Source organism: Vigna radiata, chromosome 11 (genome assembly GCF_000741045.1).
Source record: "Vigna radiata var. radiata cultivar VC1973A chromosome 11, Vradiata_ver6, whole genome shotgun sequence".
Classification (NCBI taxonomy): domain Eukaryota; kingdom Viridiplantae; phylum Streptophyta; class Magnoliopsida; order Fabales; family Fabaceae; genus Vigna; species Vigna radiata.
Genome location: NC_028361.1, coordinates 15,143,257 through 15,166,317, shown reverse-complemented (window position 1 = coordinate 15,166,317; position 23,061 = coordinate 15,143,257). Strand labels below are relative to the sequence as shown.

The 23,061-nt window shown below is 36.1% G+C and overlaps 1 protein-coding gene across 4 annotated transcripts; it reads left to right on the top strand.

The window, feature by feature from the left end:
• The first annotated feature begins 1,038 nt into the window (after positions 1-1,038).
• On the top strand, positions 1,039-20,888 carry LOC106776305. Of its 4 annotated transcripts, XM_014663711.2 has the most exons (11): positions 1,039-1,219; positions 1,408-1,659; positions 2,736-2,813; positions 2,927-3,441; positions 4,791-5,417; positions 5,854-6,008; positions 18,201-18,400; positions 18,484-18,617; positions 18,777-19,102; positions 19,201-19,304; positions 20,278-20,888. In XM_014663711.2, the coding sequence occupies exons 2-11, from the start codon at positions 1,440-1,442 to the stop codon at positions 20,334-20,336; spliced, it is 2,418 nt and encodes an 805-aa protein (XP_014519197.1). In that variant the 5' UTR covers positions 1,039-1,219; positions 1,408-1,439; the 3' UTR covers positions 20,337-20,888. The 4 variants fall into 4 exon arrangements, with proteins under 4 accessions (XP_014519197.1, XP_022643263.1, XP_022643262.1 ...); XM_022787542.1 differs by lacking the exon at positions 20,278-20,888 and having other exon boundaries at positions 1,433-1,659; positions 19,201-19,424; XM_022787541.1 differs by lacking the exon at positions 20,278-20,888 and having other exon boundaries at positions 19,201-19,424.
• The last annotated feature ends 2,173 nt before the right edge of the window (positions 20,889-23,061 follow it).

Below are 23,061 nucleotides of genomic sequence, written 5' to 3'. Positions count from 1 at the left end.
GAAGATAATGAAATTAAAGAGATTTTGAATGAACTTTTTTGGGAAGGTGAATATGTCAATGACTCAACTCTTTACAAAATTAAATCGTTTTATAATGAGTGTTTTTTTAGTTGGGGCTAGTGTAGAGATGACAGAGCACAATGTTTGAGTGAGAGAGATAAAGGAGAAAGGGTTGAGAGGAACGAAGAAGGTGAGTAAGAGTTTGATGTTTCTTTTTTTAGTTTTGAGAATGAAAATTATTAAAATAAGACAAGTGTTTCTGATTTTTTTCAATTGGGACTAGAGTAGGGATGAGAGAGAAAAGGTTGGAGTGAGAGAGATGAAAGAGAAATGGTTGAGAGGAATGACAGACGTGGGTAAGGGTTTGGGGGTTTCTTTTTTTATTTTTTTAATTTTGAGAATGAAAATTATTAAAATACCCTTAACCTTAAAACTTAGAATTCATGATATATAAGGGTATTTTTGTCTACTGAAACCTGGTACACATTGCTAAAATGTACCAACTAAAAAACAAGTTTAGCAAACCTATATATATATATATATATATATATATATATATATATATATATATATATATAAATTATCCTTATATGAGAATAATGATTTTAAATATAAGAATATTTTGAAATAGTAACGAAGGTTCAGTTTTGTCCACCAAATATAAACCTTTTCTTTTTTCTATATTTGAGTCCTGTATTGATAAAAGGGTTAAATATGTTTTTAGTCCCTATACTTTGGGGCGATTTTGGTTTTAATCCATTTTCAAACTATGGTACAATTTAGTCCTTCAACTTTAGAAAATTCTGGTTTTAATCTTTTTACCAATTTTTTTTAAACTTTATTCATAGTATAAAAATGGACTAAAACCAAAATCGTCCCAAAATATAGGGACAAAAAACATATTTAACATATTTAACCATGATAAAAAAAAAAAGAAGTAACGTTTTGAAAAGACTAAGGCTGAAATAAATTAAGCAAGGAATAGAATTATTTATACTTTATTTTACCATTTACAAAAATAAAAAAAGATGAGAGAAATATAGAATTGAAGTCGAAGGCACCTGAAGAACAAAAAGTTGATGCCACCAGAAAATAGTTAAGCTAATAATTTGCCACAATTTGCATGCATACGAACATTCTCACTGATCGCGACTCCAGCTTCGGATCTTCCGCTCTTCCCTTCCCAATCTCTTCGCACCAAAGCTACATCCTTCTTCAGGTAACCATCCAATTCGAATCAATTCTCCGTTTCATATTCGCTTTACTCGTTTGTTCCAATTCTGCTTTCGCATTTTCACTCTCGTTTTGTTCACTCAGTTCCAGTAGAATCCTTTTCGCGCTTTACGATTCGGTAATAATTGTAGATTCCATTGCTATTTGCTGAAATTGAATCGTGTGAATTCGCAGACGATATTGTTTTTTTATTTTTTAGTGGCGCAATGAATTTTTTGATGCGGTCTACAAGTGGCATGTATGGACCTGTTCCTGCTCCGGAGCCTCGTTCTGATACGCATCAAAGGTCTGTATCTGCTGGATCTTCTTTGGAGACTCTTGTGACTAATGATCCATATGCACACTCTGATGCTAAGGTGGATTTTGGCGTCATTAATAAGCACTCCGATGTTGACGAGGAAGAAGGATGGATTACCATTCCATGCAGTATATCTTCTCTTCACCTATCATTTTCCTGCTTGTTTTCTATTATTGTTGATACTTTGGTCTGGTACCTGAATTTTGGACATGAATATAGAATCTGATGGCAATATGGTTTAGATTTGTCCTGTGTTATTTATTTACATTTAATGTTTGCACAAGATGACAATTTTTTTTTTTTATTTATTTCATCCGAGAAATGTAAGCAACATATTATCTGCCACACTTGCTATCGAGTGTGGAGAAAGAAACTTACTCGTCATTGTTGGAGAAAAATGGGAGGAATGGGTTGTTCTTTAGCAAGCGGTTATAAAAATGATACCGCCAGCTTTCACTTGTAATTTTAGGGTATGTTCGGGACAAATTTCTTTATCTCTGGTAAATATTCTCTAATTTTATCATTTTTAAATGAAAATAAAAAGATAGATCAATGTAAACTTAATGTTTATTAACCTTACATATATGTATATAAAAAACAAATATTTACCTTCTTCAAAACAAAACTCCCCGACATACTCTTTGCAAATATTTATTTGAGGACATGGTCATCATTTTCTGCTGCTCGTCAATCTAGAGTATCGTATTGCATTACTCCTAGGTTTGTTCTTGAATCGCAAGCTTGCTCCTGGTGGAATAAATATACTTATTTACCTTTTGTTAACGAGATATGAAACATTTTTCCTAATTGTAAACTATAAAGTGCACAGAAACGCTGTACTAGATCCCCATCATTTTGAATATAAGTCTGTGTGGTGCAAATACTTGGTTAATGGGTAATGTGAATATCTAGGTGGGGCAAAAGGGCAGCCGTTTTCTGTATCTTTAAACCATTAGGGAAGGAGTACGTCAAGTGTCTCTTCTCTCCTAGGTCTAGACTAGAATCAATTTGTTAATTTTGTTTATTATATGCTTAGCACATAACTAAAATTAAAATCATATCAGTGTTTTTGTTAGCATCCAGTTCAATGGTTGAATTAAACAAAATAATTTGTTTTAAGTCCTTCCTCTTGTATTTGATTTTATGGACCAGATTTCTCTGCATGTATGATGCGATGCACACAATGCTCGATTTCATTTTGCAGAGGAACTTCCAGAAAACTGGAATTGTGCACCAGATATACTGTCTCTGTGCTCTCTTGATCGTTCCTTTCTTTTCCCTGGTAATAGATTGTTTTATTCTTTAAATATGTTAATATCAGTTTTGGCATGTGTAATTTGGTCAGCTGGCTTTCACAAAAAAGTTTAGCAGACCTAATTTATACCCGTAATTCAGGTGAACAAGTTCATATATTGGCATGCTTGTCTGCATGTAAGCAGGATACGTCATCGTTCAAAATTGCTGAAGCGATAAGTGAGAATGGCACTGGCCAGAACCCCGTGAAAGAAAATGGAAACACTGAAAACAGAAATAATACAGTGTCTGGTGAAGGGGAACCGAGTACCGGTGGTGAAGAGCAGCTGGAGGATGTTTCTGATGTTGAAAACCTTCTTCAAAAAGAGGGTCTCAAAAGACAAACTTCAATATTGTTGCAAAAGTTTGAAAATTCTCACTTCTTTGTGAGGATTTCCGAGTCTGATGATCCCCTTTGGTCCAAAAGAAGCTCTTCAGAAAATCCTCCCAACACTTGTAATTCAAATAATGAAAAGGGATCAAAAATGACATCTGAAGGGTCCACATTGTCTTCTTTTTGTGCTGTTATTGATAGAGGAAATTTTGATTCAAATGTTCCTGGTGGAGTGGCGAGAAATTCTGTGAAGTGCTGTGCTTTACCCAATGGAGACATAGTGGTATGTGTCATAAAAGTTGGAAACTATGATTGTGAATTTAATTGATCTAATATTGTTAAGGAGAGACAGAGGTGTTTTTTGTTTGTTACTATTTTAATTTAAAGTTCCAGTGTCAGATAAATTACTCTTCATTCATTAAATTTGGGATCAATCAGTATGTTGGTAAAACCATTTTGAAGGAGTTAGAGGTTAATAGTTTGTCTACAGACACGATTAATGATAATAAGTTATGCTGCTGTTTTATTCATGTAGCCAATCCCACGTAGTGGGAAAAAGATTTCCTTGTTTTTGGTTGTTGTGTACTCTATTTTTTGTGGCCAGCTTATGTCTGTTGGTTTCTTCTTCTTTTGGAATAATTACTATTTTTCATGCCGTATAATTTCTGTAAGATATTGTTTTCCTTCATACTATGGCGTAAACAGTGAAGATATGATTTTGAAATTAATTATTTGTAATGAATAACATGCAAACTGGAGGAGGATCCAAATCTGTAGTTTGGGTTAGATGCTTACTTTATCCTTGTTTCCACTGAACTTATTATAGATATAATTACGTTTATGGCCCCTCTTTAGTGTTCAGCTGTGCTTATGCTTTTACGCGTTTTTCTTTTATCTAGGATTTTTCTTGGATGATATCTTGCTCTTACTCTAGTTGTATTTTCCTCTTCTCTGTAGTGAAATTTCTTTCTTCAATAAAATAATCAAGTCCAATACATTGTTTGTCCATACTTCTGGAAGACTAGAAAAAGCTTTTACAGAACTAAGACATGCAACACTGCAGGTCAATCCACTTGTTCTTCTTGTTATTGTTAAGTAAATATGGAGAATCTTTAAGTTAGATGGCAATGCTCGAGTGCATTTGGAGGAGGTCGTAGAATAGGTTTATCGTATGCTCTGCTTGGATTCACTGTTTAGCAGATAACATCTGCAATTTTATATTTTCTCTGGAGTATTTAGAGCATAAATTTCAATATGCATACTGTGGAGTATATTTACTTGTATAATTACATCATCACTGGCCTATCTCTAAGATGTTCTTTACAACTGAAAATTCATTGCTTCAAACTGTTTTTTGGATGCTTTCACCTCAGTCTCTTCTTTTTATTGGACATTTCCTTTTACTAAATTTTAAATATCTTTTATCAGTGTATACCTTTCCTCTGTCACGCCTTTGAAGGCATTTGTGAATTTTCGCCGTGAAAATCTTACTTAATCAAGAAACTCTTTCTATATAACTTCTTGACTTCTGGGGTGTTATCCTTTAATATGCAAAAAACTTTTGGCAATGTTAATTATTTTAATAACTCTGATCATTGATCTAATTCAGTTTTCCTATGTGGAAGGATGCAGGTTATTTTACAGGTGAATGTTGCTGTTAATTTTCTTAGAGATCCTTGTATAGAAATTCTTCAATTTGAAAAACTTCAGGAGAGAATGTCATCTCCTGACAGCAGGTTGAATGCACTTTATACAGATCAGGATTCATGTGCAGACCTGTTAAATTGGATACTTCCTTTGGATAACGGGAAGTCCTCTACTTGTCCACCATCTCCTCATTTAACTTCGACTTCAGGAATTGGTAACTCGTCTCAGAGGTCCAATATGTCAGGATCATCTAGCTCTCAATTATTCTCCTTTAGCAATTTTAGAAGTTACTCCATGTCATCATTGCCGCAACCTGTGAATGCTCCAGCTGCTCCTGTTAAAGCAGCTAGTTCCAAGCCAAGTTTTGACATTGAGGAGTGGGATCAAATCTCATCTCAGAAATATTTATGGAAGAAAATGGGGGTTGAAGGACTTCTATCTTTTCGAGGTGTTTCATTGGAACGAGATAGATTTTATGTTTGTTGTGGATTAGAAGGCCTATATACACCAGGAAGAAGGTGGAGAAGGAAACTTGAAATAATACAACCATTAGACATTCATTCTTTTCATGCTGATGTCAATTCGGATGATCTTCTTTGCGTTCAGATAAAGGTTTGAACTACAATGTCATCCATTAAATTTAACAATTCTTTTGTGTATTGTTTTGTGAACATACTACCTAATATCTTAATCTGTCAGATGAAGATACATGAGTGGTTTTATATTATATTTCGAGCACACTGTCACGCAAGAGCCCTTAAGCTTGAACCATGGAGAAAATATCTTATGATGAAACTAAACTTAGTTTTATAAAAGAATGGGGCTTAGAGGGATTGAACTCTAGACTACTTGATCCTTGAGACTTTGATACCATGTAATAAATCAACTGTGCTAAAAGCTTGCGCTGTTAGGTAAAAACATGAATGGTTTAATTATTTATATTATATTTCTAACATATTGTATATTATGCTTTCATGCTTCTCTTTTAGCCATTTTAACTGTTTTTTTCAGTTCTGCTTTTATTAATAGTTCTTTACCTGTTCTCCAGAATGTTGCTCCTACACATGCTCCAGATATTGTGATATTTATAGATACCATTACTCTTGTTTTTGAGGAGCTAGCACAAAATGGATCACTGTCGTCGTTGCCGATTTCGTGTATTGAAGCTGGAAATGATCATTCTTTACCAAATCTAGTGCTCAGGTTATTTTACCAATCTATATTTTAATATTTGTTATAACTCTTTATCATTACTTTTCTGATGTCTTGGTTGATCTTAATACATGGCTATCAAATTAAATCTGCTTATGTAGATGGATAACTTCATCCCCAAACATGTAAAACAAACCTTGTCAAACGGGGGAAGGGGGTTCAATAATCAATATGCACTTGAGAAAGTGCTAACTAGAGTTCCCAAACAGTTTGACTTCTACAATCTACACCATTACCACGATTAAACTAGATTCAAAAGATAAATCAATATATGTGGAGACTGATAGGGCATGCATCGTGTTAGAATGGATATCTCATCTGTTAAATTATTGGCTTGTGCTTTGTGAAGCTAAATTCGCTACTCTTCTATATTATAATAAGGGTTAAATATGTTTTTAGTTCTTATATTTTGGGGCGATTTTGGTTTTAGTCCATTTTCAAACTATGGTAGAATTTAGTCCTTTAACTTTAGAAAACTCTGGTTTTAGTCTTTTTTTACCAATTTTTTTAAACTTTATTTGTTGTTTCAAGCACGTTTCTTAGTTAACATTGAAGCAAAAATATGTCAAACAGTGTAAACAATCCAAATGCTATAATGAAACGTGTTTGAAACAAAAAATAAAGTTAAAAAAAATTGGTAAAAAAGACTAAAACCAGAGTTTTCTAAAGTTGAAGGACTAAATTGTAGCATAGTTTGAAAATGGACTAAAACCAAAATCGCCCCAAAGTACAGCAGAGACTAAAAACATATTTAACCCTTCTAATAATTGTAACCGTTTGCTTTACACAATTGCTTCCTGCACCCCATTAATTTCTACCTGCATCCTATAATTTTTGGGAATTCCACTTTTACCCTTTATTGTTCGTGTGGGTTCTCCGAGAAGCTTTGTTGGAGGTGCGTATTGGATAAACGTTGAAGGTAAGATCTCCAGAAATAGAAATCTGGAAATAGACTTCTGAGAAATATGATCCGGAATAGGTGTGGGAGGCGAGAAATGGTTTTCCTTTTACTAAGATTAAACTACCATTCTGGAAAGATCAATTTGGAAGGAATTGAATTGACCATGCATAAGGCTTTCGAAAATGAATTAGATATTGTATAGTTGAATATGTGTTCCAGAAAAGGAAATTCGAAAAATGAATTTCATATTGTATTGTTGAATATGTGTTCCAGAAAAGGAAACCCTGTAGTATAGATGTGCTTTTTGAAAGGCCATTCCGAAAGTGTGGAAATGTTCATTTCGCAATTCTTTATCCCGACCTAAAGTTGACAATTACGGAATGCCCTTTCGATAAAAGTTTCGGAATTGTGCTAGTGCACCGTGAGCAAGGAAGGAGAATCTGATCAAAATACATAGATCGTGAAGCTAAAAGAGGAAGTTGAATCCAAATCTAAATTCCTCCAAAACGAACTAAAATTTCAACTACCACTACTAAATTACGAAATGGACTTCAATCAAATAAATAGCTATGTGTGAAGCTAAGAGTCGCGGATCTCAGACCTTACAACGAAGAAGCTTTCGGAGGTTATAACGAAGGGAGAGAATCTTCCATTTTCATTTTCTAGAATTTTCTGAAAAAAATTGAAGGAACTTGAAGAGGGAAAAGGTACCTCCATTTGGGAACTCGCACCCGGTGACAGAGGAAGATGGCTTTGGCATTCCCGGATTATGAATTCCGGAAATGCTTTCCAGAATGGGAAAACTTACCCAGCTACAATGTCCAGGAAAAGAAGAGGATTAGGTTTCGATTAAAAAACTCCATGAGGTTATTTTTGACATTTCACATATTTGATGGTTGCAGGTTGACATTTGAATGGAGTGCAGGAAGCTATTGCCTTCTTGATATAGCTAGTAAATTAGGCTCAGCCCAATTTCCAAGGTGGAACTAGTCCATAAACTTATGTACTGATATATTTTTGAAAGTATTATATATATATATATATATATATATATATATATATATATATATATATATATATATATATATAGATAACTTAAATTTAAAAAAGTTCGTATTTTTCATTTAGAATGACTTTTTTAATGTTCTTTAAAATTGGGTCAAAATGTTTTTAAGTCATTTAAATTATGTTTTGGATTGGACTAGTACAATTTTTTATTTGGCCCATTTGGTTGGATCGTGCGTTCTCTCAGGGGTGTTACTCCCTCCACCTCCCTAAGTCCTTGCACCTCCTCACTAATTTTTTTTTATTCCAGAAAGGTCCTTACATGAATGCACCCCACACCTCCACCACTTCTATGCATAACGCATCTCCACATTCGTCGACGGAGGTCTATATCCGTTGAAGGCTGAACGGATTTTCCATATTCGTTCAGCTTTCCACACTTTCTTTCACCATTAACATTCATCCTACTTACTTGCATAGGAAAAATCCATGCTCTTCTCCTTTCAATAATACTTGTTCATTAATCATACAAAAAAAAGATCTCTTTCTCTTTCAACAATCTAGTCCTATACCTATATACAACCATACCTTTTCTCCCCTGACAAGCACTGTAAACCAAGGTCTCCTCTTTATCTAACATCCATGGCCCCTCTTAAAGTTTGGGAGAGAAAACTTGAACATTTTATTATTCTTGAACTTAACTTTTCTATTACACATACTACCCTATTTAAGGGATAGTAGATTAGCATAATACATAAAGAAAGAAAAAGAAATTCCTAAAAAGCCCACACACAAAAGTCAATTAGACAAAATAATATATTTCAACACTCCTCCTTAAGCTGGAGATTATAGATCATATGCACCAAGCTTGGAACATATAAATCGAATCCTAGGTCCCCTTAGAGATTTGGTCATAATGTCTCCTAGTTGTTCATTAGAATTGACAAACTCAGTAACAAGTTCCTTGGTCAACAACTTCTCTCTAATAAAATGACAATCAATTTCTATATGTTTTGTTTTCTCATGAAACACTGGATTGGAGGCAATATGAAGGGCTGCTTGGTTGTCATAGTACAGTTTTAACGGTTCATTTCCACAAAATTTCAATTCTTGGAGAAGTTGTTTGATCCACACAAGTTTGCATGTAGCTAAAGCCATAGATCGGTATTCAGCTTTAGCATTAGATCTAGCAACAACACTTTGTTTCTTACTTTTTCAAGATACAAGGTTCCCTCCAAGTAGAACACAATACCCTGTAGTAGATCTTCGATCAATTGGAGAACCAGCCCAATCTACATCACAATATCCTTCAATCTGAGTGCTTCCCTTGTCCTCATACAACAATCCCTGTCCTGGATTTCCTTTTATGTATCTAAGAATGCAAATCACTGCATTCCAATGGTCAACATGTGGATTTGGCGTAAATTGACTCACAATTCCCACTGGATAAAAAAGATCAGGTCTTGTTATTGTAAGATATATGAGTTTTCCAACCAACCTTCTATATCTCTTTGGGTCTGAGAAAGGTTCACCTTGATTTCTCATTAACTTTTGATTCGAGTCCATAGGACTATCAATGAGCTTGCAATTTGTCGAGCCAAAGAAGGAACGACGTAATTTACAAACTAACCCAGACTCCCCCTAAGCTACAAACCTAGGAGGTTGCTCCATGTATATCTCCTCTTCCAGATCACCATGAAGAAAGGCATTTTTAATGTCCAACTGGTAAAGTGGCCACTGACGAATGGCAGTCATAGAAGCAAAATATGAATTGTACTGGTTTTAGCCACAGGAGAAAAAGTATCACAATAGTAAATGCCATAAACTTGAGTATGTCCCTTAGCTACTAGATGAGCTTTTAGACGATTAATTTCACCAGTAGGACCAAATTTAATAGCATAAACCCATCGGCAACCAATAGGCTTCTTACTACGAGGAAGAGGGACAAGGTCCCAAGTACCATTGTGGTCAAGGGCCTGCATTTCATCAACCATGGCTTGACGCCATCCAGGATGATCAAGTGCCTCATGAATATTATTAGGAGTCTTAAGGGAGGATAAGGAGGAAACAAAAGAGAAATAGGAAGAAGACAAACGATGATAACTCAAAAAATTATAAACAGGATATGGATTACGAGTAGAACGAATATCTTTCCGAAGGGCAATGGGCAAATTATTATCTGAGTCAAGAGAAGAGGATGAGGATGAAGGATCCATGGTATGGGGAGCTGATGGAGGAGGAGACGAGTCTCAATGATCTTCATTGTTTTGAGTTTGAGATTGTCTCCGACGCTTATATGTGAGAAGAGGTGAAGGAACAATGTCATTCACATTTTGAGTTTGAGGTACAGAAGCAGGAATAATCAAGGGATCACACGATGGTAGAGGAAACATTTGTTGAACAGATGAACGATCCTCAGAGAATGTGACATCAGCAGACATATAATATCTCTTAGTGGAGGGAGAATAACATTTATACCCTTTCTGAAGACGAGAATATCCCAAGAAGACATACTTAATAGCTTTTGCGGATAGTTTATCAAGACCTGGAGAAACATTATGGACAAAACACGTACACCCAAATACCCGTAGGGAGACATGGTATGGAGTGTTGTTTGGAAAAATGATAGAATGAGGAATCTTATTCTCAAGAGAGGAAGAAGGCATCCTATTGATTAGAAAACAGGCAGTGAGGATTGCATCGCCCCAGTGATGCACAGGAATATTAGTATTCAAAATCAAGGAGCGTGCAGTTTCAATGAGATATCTATTCTTCCTCTCTACAATACCATTTTGTTATGGAGTGTGAGGACATGTTGACTGAAGTAGAATTCCTTGGGAAGATAAGAATGAAGAAAACGCTGTAGAAAAATATTCCTTAGCATTATCACTACGGAGGATTTTAATTGAATTCCCAAATTGGTTCTTAATTTCATTAACAAAGGACATATATATGGACAAAAGTTCAGATCTCTCTTTCATTAAATAAACTCAAGTACATCGAGAGAATTCATCAATGAAGGTTACAAAATAATTAAAACCAAACGAAGTAACACGACTTGGTCCCCAAATATCAGAGTGAATAGTTGAGAAAGGAAAATTACATAGAGTCTCAGACCTTTTGGGATAAGAAGATCTAACATGTTTTCCTAACTGACACAACTCACAATCTAAGACTTAAATGTTCTTGAGACTCGGAACCATCATCTTCAACTTGGATAAACTTGGATGGCCCATCTGATCATGCAAAAGTTTTGGGGATGAAGTTGTAAAACAGAAAACTGAAGAGTTATGTTTTAAGAAATAAAGTCCTTGAGACTCATGTCCTTCTCCAATCAGACGACCCGTACCATGTTCCTCTATAAGAAAGGAATTAGCAGTAAAGGTTACAGAACAATTTAAGGAACGAGTCAATTGGCTCAATGAGATTTAATTGTAAGGTCAATGAGGAATATACAAAACAGAATTTAAATTTAGTGAAGGAGATAAAGAAACTTTGCCAATTCCCTGAGATGCAACTTTGGATCCATTGACAACAGTAATGAAATGAGGGATTTTCTGAGAGGACATGGAAGAAAATGAAGAAATATTACCAGAGATATGGTTTGAGGTACCTGAGTCAAGGATCCATGGATTGTGACCTTCACAGATTGAGATATGCAGGCAATTGACACATTGGACATGGAGGAGGATTGGTTAGGATTAGAAGATTTTCTAGACTTATACTTCAAAAATTCTTGGTACTCTTTATTTGAAATTTTGGATTCGAGATCATCAGATTTAAAAACATGAGCAGCTTTGTCTGGATATCCATGTAAGGCATAACATTTCTCTCGAGTATGGCCTATTCTCTTACAATATGTGCACTGAGGACGCATACCACGACCACCACGTCCTCCTCGGTTGCTTCTGCCACCTCTTCTTCCTTGTGGTGCTACCATAGCTAATGTTTCAATACCACCAATTGAACTTTTATTTTTAACTAATGAAGGTACCCGAAGAAGTCGAGTAACTAAGCTGTCCATTGATGGAACTTGATCACCAGCTAACATTTGATCACAAACATGATCAAAATCTAAATGTAGACCTCTTAGAATTAAGACCATGTAAAACTTATCAAGCTTCTTGTTTAGGCCTTCAAAAGAATCAGTCACAAAGAAATTCTTCAATTCTTCTACAGCAGCACGGGCCTTTCCTATGTAAGCAACCATATCATGATTGTATTGTTCGAGGAAAGTCACTCTTTGAGTTGAATCAAAGAGATGTTGCACATCGTTAGCAAAGATATCCTGAGTTTTTCTCCAAAAAGAGGAGCACATTTTGTAAGGTCTCGAAATTTCTAAGACTTCTTGTTCAACAGATTGCCACAGGGCAGCACATAGTTGAAAATCAAGCTTCTGCCATTGAGATTTCTCTTCTTCGGGAACAGTGGAAACATCTTGTTCAAGATGATCATGGTATCCTTGACCAAGAAACCATAACTCCACGGAATGAGACCAAGATAGATAGTTTTTCCAATTGAGTTTTGCAGAAGTAATGGTAGGAGTAGCAGAGAGAGAGAGAGGGTTTTCCAAGACTAGTCATTATAAAGCCAAAAAAAAAGAGGGAAAAATGGATTGTGGGAAGAAACCCTAATCGGAGCAACCCTCAACAGAATAGCAAATCAGAGACCACAACACACTCAGGAGACTGAGGCGAAACAACTGGTAGTGGCACGGTGAAGTTCCGACACGGGAAAGGCGGCGCGTGAAGCCCACGTGCCTGAGAGTGGTCGGAAAGAAACGACGCGTGACGATGCGTCGAGAGAAGGATGAGGCGGCGACCACCAAGAATGGGTCGCGCTCGTCGAGGCGCACCTAACCCTTGACTCCGCCGAAGAAAAGGCTGTGACGGCGAACGGCGGCGGAGGCGACGGTGAACGACGGAGGATGCGGCGGCGGACAACAAACCCTAACCGGCTCTGGATACCATCTTAAAGTTTGGGAGAGAAAACTTGAACATTTTATTATTTCTGAACTTAACTTTTCTATTACACATACTACCCTATTTAAGGGATAGTAGATCAACATAAAACATAAAGAAAGAAAAAGAAATTCCTAAAAAGCCCACACACAAAAGTCAATTAGACAATACAATATATTTCAGCAGCCCCACACAAGGAATACACACCTACTAAATCATAAATTCAATACCTATATTGTTTATTACAAACACACTGAATGTACAAAATAACTGACCTTGGTGTTTAAATCCTCAGAAACACTAACCTCTTGGAGACCAAACGAGAATGAAAGAAAGGGAAAATGATGGGTGGGGCTACAAAGAAACGAAAGGGAGAGAAAGAAAGAAAGGGAGAGTGGGGGGTAAGGTTAGTGAGAGAAATAAAGAAAGGGAAGGGGGGGTTGGGGTTGCAGAGAAAGACAAAAATAAAGGTAAAGTGGTGGGTGGGGTTGGAAAGGAAAGAAAATGAGAGTATTGCTGCTGGAGAGTGAAAGTGAAAATGAGAAGGTGTGAGGGTGTAGGGGGTGACATCAAAAGTTAAAAAGGTAAATAATAAATGTAAGAAAGGACAATTTTGGAATAAGGAAAATGATATTTTAACACCATTTTTTGACACTATTTTGACACTGCACACGTGTCAAAATGTGATTGGACGATTTCAAATTAAAAAAGTTGAGGTAGGGGTATATTTGGAAGAGAAAAATCAAAGTTTGTTTTTTTAATTTGAAATCGTCCAACCACATTTTGACACATGTGCAGTGTCAAAATGATGTCAAAAAATGATGTTAAAATATCATTTTCCTTGGAATAAAAGCAAAATTGAGGAGACGTAGGGAGTAGTTGGAGAGGTGGAGGGAGTAACCCCCTTCTCTCAGCTATACTCTGGGCTTTTGTGGATTTTGGACATCACTTCATTTGTACAGCCTTATAGAACACTCGTCACTCTCTCACCTTCGGGGGGCTTCTTCCTGCACCCTATTGTTTTCTTGTGCTCCCCCAAAAATTTTTAAAATGGCTAAATTAGTCTTTGATCTTTGACTTGGATAATAAAATAGGCTTAATAACTATTTCAGTCCCTCGAAAGGGGGGAATGTTCAAAGTGGTCCTACCTTTTTTAAAAAGTTCGAACCGGTCCCAAGTTGTGAAAAAATGGGTCAAGTTAATCTTTTTTGGTTACAACGTCAAAAATTTAACGGTGCAGCTGCCCTCCTCGCCAAATCTTAATGAGCTGTCAACTTTTTCTCATACGTGGCACAAATTTTGAATTTAAAAACAAAGTTGCTTGCCACATGAGCTTCATCTTCTAACTCCAGAAATGTTAGAGCCATCGCCGCCGTCAATACCTCCAACCACCGTTAAGGCTACCAGCTTCTTCCTAACAACCAGATCACATTTTCCTCCTCCATATACAGCGAAACCAAAAAACCATCGTCATCTTCTTCGCTAAACTTTCGAAAAAACTCATAAACAAAAATGCGAGCTCCTCCACCAATCTCCTCCTTCGAAACTTGCAAGTTGGACAAAAAACCCCAAATTAGGAACCTTAATCGCGAGTTCATCGCGAATAAAACAATGCCCAACCTTCTGGCGAAAATCGCCCAATCATGAATTTTTGTCACACCAGTTTGTTTTGGAAAAAGGTGCTTCTGATTATCCAATTATGGGGTGTTGTAATAAATCCTTATATTTCTAGGCTTGTTTTTTCTTCCTAGCAAGGGCATCTAAGAGTTCCATTCAAGTTTTTAACCTTATATTTTCCTACCCTTAACAATTCATAAAGTTTCATGGTGGTGGTGGCAATGTGTTGGCTCGTTGGGGTGTTTCTCGTGGTGGTAGTAAAGAAAGTTGTGATCTTGGTGGATCTCGGAGTGGTTATTGTGCCTGTGGTGGTTTTGATCTCTTGGAATTGCATTTAGGGGAGACGAGGGCTTGTAGGGTTTGTGAAAAGGTACCCTGATACTTAGCTTAGAGGCGCCATTAGTGGACAGTACGTTAAGGTTACACCTCATTTACCTCATAGTGCAACACAATCACAACACCTCATCATGTTTTGTCCATAGGGTATTTGGACTGTTAGAATTTTGACACCGTAATTTAATTTTTTTAAAAAAGTAGGACCAATTTCAACAATTACCCTCTTTCAAGTGAGCAAAAGTGTTATTAAGCCGATAAAATACCTATTTCACTTCCATTTTCATGTTGCTCCGCATACCATCATGCACCTCCCACCTCCTGCACCTTTCTCCTTCATTTATGCCGGCGGTTCCTTCCACCTTTCCTTCATTCTACCATCATATCTTCTCTCCATTTCCTATCTTCATTTCCTCTCAATCATTCCTTCACGACAGCAAGACACCAAAACACCTCCATTTTCTTCCTTGGGCAACTAAAGCCTCCATCTCTTCTCTTTAAACGTAGGTAAACGGATTTTGTTTTGGGTTTGGGGATTTGTAAATCCGGTTTGTGTGTGAAATGTGTGGGGTGCACCACCGGATTTGGCTGTGCAAGATTTTGAAAACCAGTTGTGTGGACACCGCAAGCTCTGCACCTCCATCTCAAGATTCTGGCGAGCGACCAACGGCGACCTCCAACCACCAGCGCCGACCTCCGATCTCCAATTACCTTGCCTCCACACTGTTTCATTCACCCTCGTTTTTCTGGTTGTGTTGTCTTGGTTGTTTGTTGTTGGGTGTTGATTGGTGATGGTTGTGGGTCGTGGCTGATGAAGATGGTGCAGAGAGGTAGACTGGTGTGTTTCTTAGCATTTGAAGGAGTGAGATGGAGGTTGTCTAATGAGAATCAAGGGAGAGTGTTGGGAGAAAGAGCTGGGGAAGAAGAGGATGTTCTGAAATCCCACACACTACCAAGAAACACTGTTAGACCATTGTTAGTCTATGAGAGAAGAAAGAAACAAAGTTAGTTGGTCTAACTGCGTGGGCAGTTAGGAGGAGCAGGGAATGGCTTATGAACTTGTATAAATAGTTGTGTTTAGCTTGAGGTGGGGATCTTTGGCTTTTAATGAATTGTTGAATCAGGACCCATTGTCCTGAGGGGAGAGGTTAAGGTCTCTGTATTCTTTTTGTTGATTGCAAGTGAATAAAAGAAGCATTTCAGTGTCTGTGTGTGTGTTTGATTAGTCAGAGTTGAGTTTTTCTTAGGTTCTTGAATAAAGAACCTATCAAACACACACCGGATTCCATGTTCCGATTCACTAATACTCTATGTAACGAAATCGATTAACATTATAGGGAACAATGCTGCATTACCGGATTACGAAATCCGATTAATATATAATTTGAAGGGGCAGAATTTAAAGGACAGCAAAAGTTGGGGGTGCTGGAAGAAAACAATGGGTGGATGCCCCCCTCAACCTATTTACTATGTTCCAATAAATTTACACGGTCTGCTGCCTTGTCTCTTATCGTTAAACACGGAAAAAAAAAATTACTGACAATAGAATTTTAATAAACAATGTATTCCCTTTCATTTATTACAGAAATAGAATTTTCATTTTTTTACCACTCTGACCTCCGTCAAGCTCTCTTGTCAGAATTTCACCACACCTCGACTGGTGACCCCTCCGACACCAAACTCACTTTGCCTCCACTACAACTTCACTCTAGTAGCTTCAACTGCACAAAGGCACTCGGAACAGCATTATCCATCAACAAAGTAAGTACTTAACTTCCGAAAGGCAAAATATGCACAAGCCACCTTCCGCACCAAATCAAGTTTGTAAAGATTTAAGCATGGATTTCACAGCTCACCTTCCTCGTTCGTGATCGCCTTAGCAAATATGACCACTTCCTATCTCAAACTTTGGGCCTCCGTTTCTTTGTTGATATTAGACGCCTTGTAATACCCACATCCGCTTTCCCAACGCCACATGACCTGCTCCACCGTCCCCTCTTCCAAATCCAACCATCTTGAAGCTTCCATCTCCTATATATTTTTATATCGGTACTGTTAGTGGTTAGTTTTGGTCATTGGAAAGTTGAACCACCATGTCTTCCATCCTTTCTTCTTCCAAACCCTTGAAACCAACCTTATATATCTCATGTTAACAGGATCTCCCATGATAATTTATTTTCTTCCCTTTTGTGTATCCCTCTTTTGTCTCTTCTATCTCTCCCTCGCACCTCTCTTTCTACGGAAGTAGTAGCAGCACTCTAACAAGATCCCCTCCAACTCCTCAAGATATAAGTTTGTTGAGTTGATTGTTTATACTCTGTGGTCGATCTCTCTGCAGAAATGATCTGGTTTTCATTTATAAAAGGTAGCATATGGAGGATGTTACGTATCCGAGTAGGAGACCTATCTAAAACAACCTCTCAATCACTTAAAACAAGCAAAAAATAATGAAAGAAAGGAATTGAACAAATAAATCTATGAAAAAACAAAGGTAAACAATAATTGGGAAGATAACCTCCCTCAATTATACGAGAGTATAACTTCTCATACAAAATTCTCAAATCAAAAGCATACTCTTAACTTTATACTCTAACTTTATTTATACTAATTATTTTCAGTATATCTCTCACTAAATATTTTCCTAGAATATATTTGCATTTAATATAAATATCCTTAAATATAAATATCGACCCATATATTATCTTAACATATATCTTTAATTATAAATATCTTATATTGCATATTTTTTTAGACTATATATTTGTTTACTCTAATTAACTTATACTATATTTATTTATTCTAATTAACTGAATATTTTATATGGAATATTTTTCTGAAATATATATTTATTTACTCTAATTAACCTATACTATATTTATTTATTCTAATTAACTTATACAGAATATTCTCTCACTTTATATCCTACCAAGAGGAGGTATTAGTAGAGCATGAAGTTAGCTTTTTATTTTTTTATTGGTTAAAGCTTGTGAATTCCTTAATGTATATTTCTTTTGACCATTCTCTAATGAAGGCTGCCCTCAAGCATGTTCCTTATCCTGCCTCCTGTTGTCTCATTCTTGAATGAAATTGCATATCATGTTTTTGAAAATTACATATCGTGTTGCATTTTTTTTAGTTACTTTCTAATAATGAAGTGTACAATATTCTACGTAATCCAAAAAATTACCTTGGAGAATAACGTACGTCTTTGTTCATGAAAAAAAGAATATATCAGCATGTAGACAGTGAAGGTGATGCGTGTTTCTTGAACATTGATTTTGTTGTTGAAATCAATCTCTTAGTTGTTTTTAAATTTTAAATAGATATAATATTATTATTCATCTTACTAAACGTTTCTAATTACAGGAGAGGTGAAGAGCATTCTTTTATTCTTAGACCAGCAACTTCTACATGGAATGGTCTTGAGATTGAGAATGATAGAAGTTCTCACTTGTCAAAGTTGCAGCTTAGAAATAAAACATCAAAAATAAGTCTCAACAGACGAAAGACTGCATTAATTAATGACCGGTATTCAATTTTGGTGTCATGTCGATGCAATTATACAGGTAGGTTTTTCAGCCACCTCGGTTTGCTGTTGTCCTATCCGATGAATTAAGGTGTTAATTAATTTCTTTTTCGCTTAATCTAGCGTCAAGATTGTTCTTTAAGCAACCAACCAGTTGGCGACCACGTGGCTCAAGGGATATTATGATGTCTATTGTGTCAGATACGTCAAGACAGTCTCCTTCTGCTTGTGAGAAAACTTGCCAACCTCCCGTACAGGTTAATATATGGTTAACTATTTTCCAAATCAACTTGTGCATTCATGTGAGCTCATTTATTTTGGTTTGATTATTTTCACATGGAAATTATCCGTATAAAATTTTATACTGCCATTATCCTTCATCACAATTAATTTATTATTTGATTTAATTTGGTCAGATCTTAACTCTTCAAGCTTCAAATTTGACCTCTGAGGATCTAACTTTGACAGTGGTCGCTCCAGCCTCATTTACTTCAACAGCCTTCCTGAATTCACCGACGAATCCAAAAAGTCCTTTTATAGGTTTCTTAGACTTTTCAGAAAGAGTAAATGACGATAGGGGAATTGGTGCTACCCAGGGACAAAGTTTTACTTCTGTTGTAAAAGATAATGAGAAACAAAGTTATGATAAAAATGCTCAGGCTGCTTCTACGAGTGATGAAGTCATTCCTAGTGCCAATCTTAGTTGTACACATCTATGGTTTCATAGTAGAGTTCCACTTGGGTAATGTATCCAATCTTTCTCTCTTTGTCTCTTTTTTCTGTAAATTGTGTGTTTAGACTTGTACTAATTGATTTGAAGCCGTGTTTGGGCCAAATTAGATGTGTTCCTTCTCGATCCAATGCCACTATCAAACTTCAACTACTTCCATTGACTCATGGCATAATTGTTTTGGACACTTTGCAAATTGAAGTCGAGGAGAAAGGTATAGATTTGCTGTACTTTTGGACCGTTTTTTCCCTCTTAATTACTTTTTTGAGCATCTATGTAAAGAAATATTTGATTCATACAAATTAACGGGAAGAGGAACTGGTGGTTAAAGATCCGTTACTTGTCATGGTTATTTTGAATTATCACTCATCTGCATAACAATAGGGTTTTATTGTTGGATTCCCTTAGCTGACGTTCTGCCACAGTTGCCCATATGGTCCATTATATATCATTAGTTTTGGTGCCTAACTTTAATTATTTATTTCACCAGAAAAGAGAAGTGAATATAATTGAGTCTGTCTTTCTGTACCAGCCCTCATCTCTATTTATAAGCCAACCAGGATGGGATTGGAGAAAACTGACCCTTGGACAGTAAAGAGGATATAAGTTGGGTGGCAGTGGCGAGTGGGCAGCAGTAGACAGTAGCACGTAACTTTATAAGTCGGGAAATGGAGGTGTGTGTAGTGGGGATGGAAGGCAGTGTGACATCAGGGACAAGCCAGTCTAGAGATAACAGCACTGTTGGTATGGCCGCAGGCACAATCTTACTAAAACTCCCCGAAATTGAGAGCTGTGATATAAAAAGAGAGAAAAAGTGAATATTATTGAGTGTTTTGCAATACTAGCTCTAGTCTCTTCAGATAGGTTGAGAGAAAGGGGAAAATAGGGAAAAAATCCTAATAGTTACAAATATATTATAATTATACGCTCGGAGCCTTTTCAATTGAGTGCCTATTTACAACAGTTCCCACCGTCATCTCTTTAGGTATTTATTTACATGTGAAGAGCATATGTTCTTACGAAACAGGTGAAAATTATGTAAACAAACAACATTGTTTATTTTACATTCCGCTTTATTCGTCTTAGGAAATACTTATTTCTTTGCAAAAATAGTCAAGCCCGTCATGATACAAAATGCAAAGACGACACAACTCAAGTTCTCACTGAGTTTCATTCGGGTGTAACAGGTGTTACCTATATTCCTGAGCGCTCATTAAAGATTTTTGCAACTTCCAGTATTTCCTAGGGAATTATGTACATTGGACATATAGCTGGTTGCATTTTACTCGGGTGCTGTAGAAACAAAAATGGATGATTTGCATACTGAATTTCGCAAAGTACTCTGAATAGAACAAAATGGGTAATTTGCTTGGACTTCAAATTGATCTTTCGATTTACTTTCAATAGCTCAGATGTCCTGTTAGTTGAAAATCGGGATGAAGTTGGGAAGTCAGTTTATGTTAAATATGGTTACACTTTTGTGTTGTAGACCCACGAGCTTAAATAGAAGCTTGTTACACATCTCTTGTAGGGGAAGAATGTAATCTCTATTCCTATCATCTAAGTCGCATTTACACTTTGTCTTGAAGGAGGGAAAGAGAAAGAAAGAGTTGTTTGGTTCTTTAAATTTCATTTCGTGTAAATTTTCTCCTTATTTGATATGTTTTTTAATTGAAAGATTATCATGCCAACTTCCAATTATTTAATGCTTATCATGGAACTGAAGTAGGCTCGAGTCTGTGATTTGAAAATTCTTTTTTTCTTGTTTCTAAGCTGAAAGAAACTCGAGCTGCAGGATAAGCCCACATATATCCTTCCCATCAGAAGGATTTGGAACATACAAAAGTTCCAAGACTTGCTACTGTTGGGAGTAATGGTACCAGAAAAAAATACAAAGATTTTAATTTCAGTTCACAATGTAGAATCTTCCTTTCGGTTCTCACAATGTTGCATTGAGATATGAATTCAACTTTGATCATTACCTTTTGGTTAACACAAACTAACAGAATCTATTTACCTTTGCTAATTAAATTAATGGTTGGTCATTAATCTCAAATCAAAATACCAAATCAGAAGAAGCAGTGAAGTAAAGGTCCATGTTCCACGCTGATCCCTAATCAATCTAAGTAAGCATGGCCGAATACAAGAAAAGGTCAATTCGACAAAAGAATGTTGGGGAAGTAATAAGCAAAATCTTACCTTAATTTTTTTAATGATCACAGTAGTCAAGTTTCAATTAAAATGTTATGCATTGATTTTCCATTATTTCTAGGTCATACTATTGTAGATTGTGCACAACCTCTAAAAATAGTTTTTTACAAATTTTATTTTGTTATACTCCTTAATTTAATGTAAAATTATTTTATATATTTATTTTACGACGTCAAAACTTACTCTCTATCACTCATCGTCTTTAATTTGTTTGTTTAGATCAAGGTTTCTATTACCTCACATCTCATTTGTTATTAGTTTGAATTCTATCCTCTGATTCTTTTATTTTTAATTTTAGATGAATCTCATCTTAAATTTAAACAAAAGAACGCGATCACAAATATATATTAACAAATATAATAAATTTAAAATTAATATATCATTAATAAGCTAAATATAAAAAAATTATAATAATATATACATTGGATTTACTTTTTTATATCTAATTTTTTTTCAATTTATGTTATTAAATTAAAATAATTAACTTATCAGTTTTATATGTGATCTTTTCTATCGCACCCCATTAATTCCCTTCCTTAGTGGGATACACGTGTCGTGTCCCTCTAGTTTCCCCATGCAAGTGGGAGACAAGCTGCCAACAACATTAATTTCCCCACCCTTCGGGAACTGTGTGGCAGTAGAGGGAATGAGAGCTTCTAGATAGTGGAAGACATATGGCGTGCAGAGAATGGACCGAGCAGTATTAGTGGAGGTCATATTTAAAGTTCATTTTTGAAAATTGGTGTCACTTTCTCCATGCAAACACTTCGTCTTCAACCTCCAGATTCAACCTCCAGAAATCCCATTTTCTCCTCCTTCTCTCTAGAACTTTCAACTTCTCTCTAAATTTACTCACTTTTCCTCTTCTCCGATCACCAACTTCCTTTTAGATTAAATTTTCCCGACGACGAGACCTTCCAATTACACCGATCAGAATCTTGTTTGGAGCACTTTGGAAGCTTAAAGCTTAGGAGTAGTTACTTGAAGAACCTAGAGGAACTAGTTGGAATTAGAGGTAAGGGAAGCTTATAAATTTAATTATGAAGATTTTGTATGCATTGTTTTATGAGTATATGGTTGATGATTGTATGATTTGGAAATTAAATATGGAAGTATGATCTTGCTGTTTGAATAATGCATGTTTGATGTTAGTATGAATTTAATGAATAAACTCGATGAACTTAGTGAAATGTTGAATCTATAGCCGAGGGTCATTAGGACCGTTCGGTTTCCCTAAAAACGATCGGTCTGGATTGTATTCCCTTTGTAGGAATCAGTTGAAGACCGATCGGTCTTGTACAATTATGTTGAAACTTAAATACCTTAATTAGTCATTCAGAACGAATTACTCATTTAAGAGCGTTCGGTCTTAAACTGAGCGTTCGGCCCTTGACGTGCTCGGTCATAGACTGAGTCCTCGGTCTAATATTAATTGTCATTTCTTAGAATAGCGTTCAGTCTTACACATATGATATTCATGGTTGAGTGCTCGGTCTTGAAGAGCGTGCGGCCTTGAGAAGTGATCGGTCATAGACCAGGCTTCAGTTATTTTAGTGTTCGGTCTTTGATGGGTATCGCAGCCCATACAAATTTGATGTGCATAAAGAATGCAGTATAGTGCTAGGAAGTGACTCCTAGGTCGTCTCTCAAGGACCAAACTGTGGTTCGAGAATCAGGTCTCACACGAAGTGGGGGGTTGAAAGTTTTGCATATGAGAATTACACTAAAGTAAAATGCATAGAAATTAAACACAACTCAAA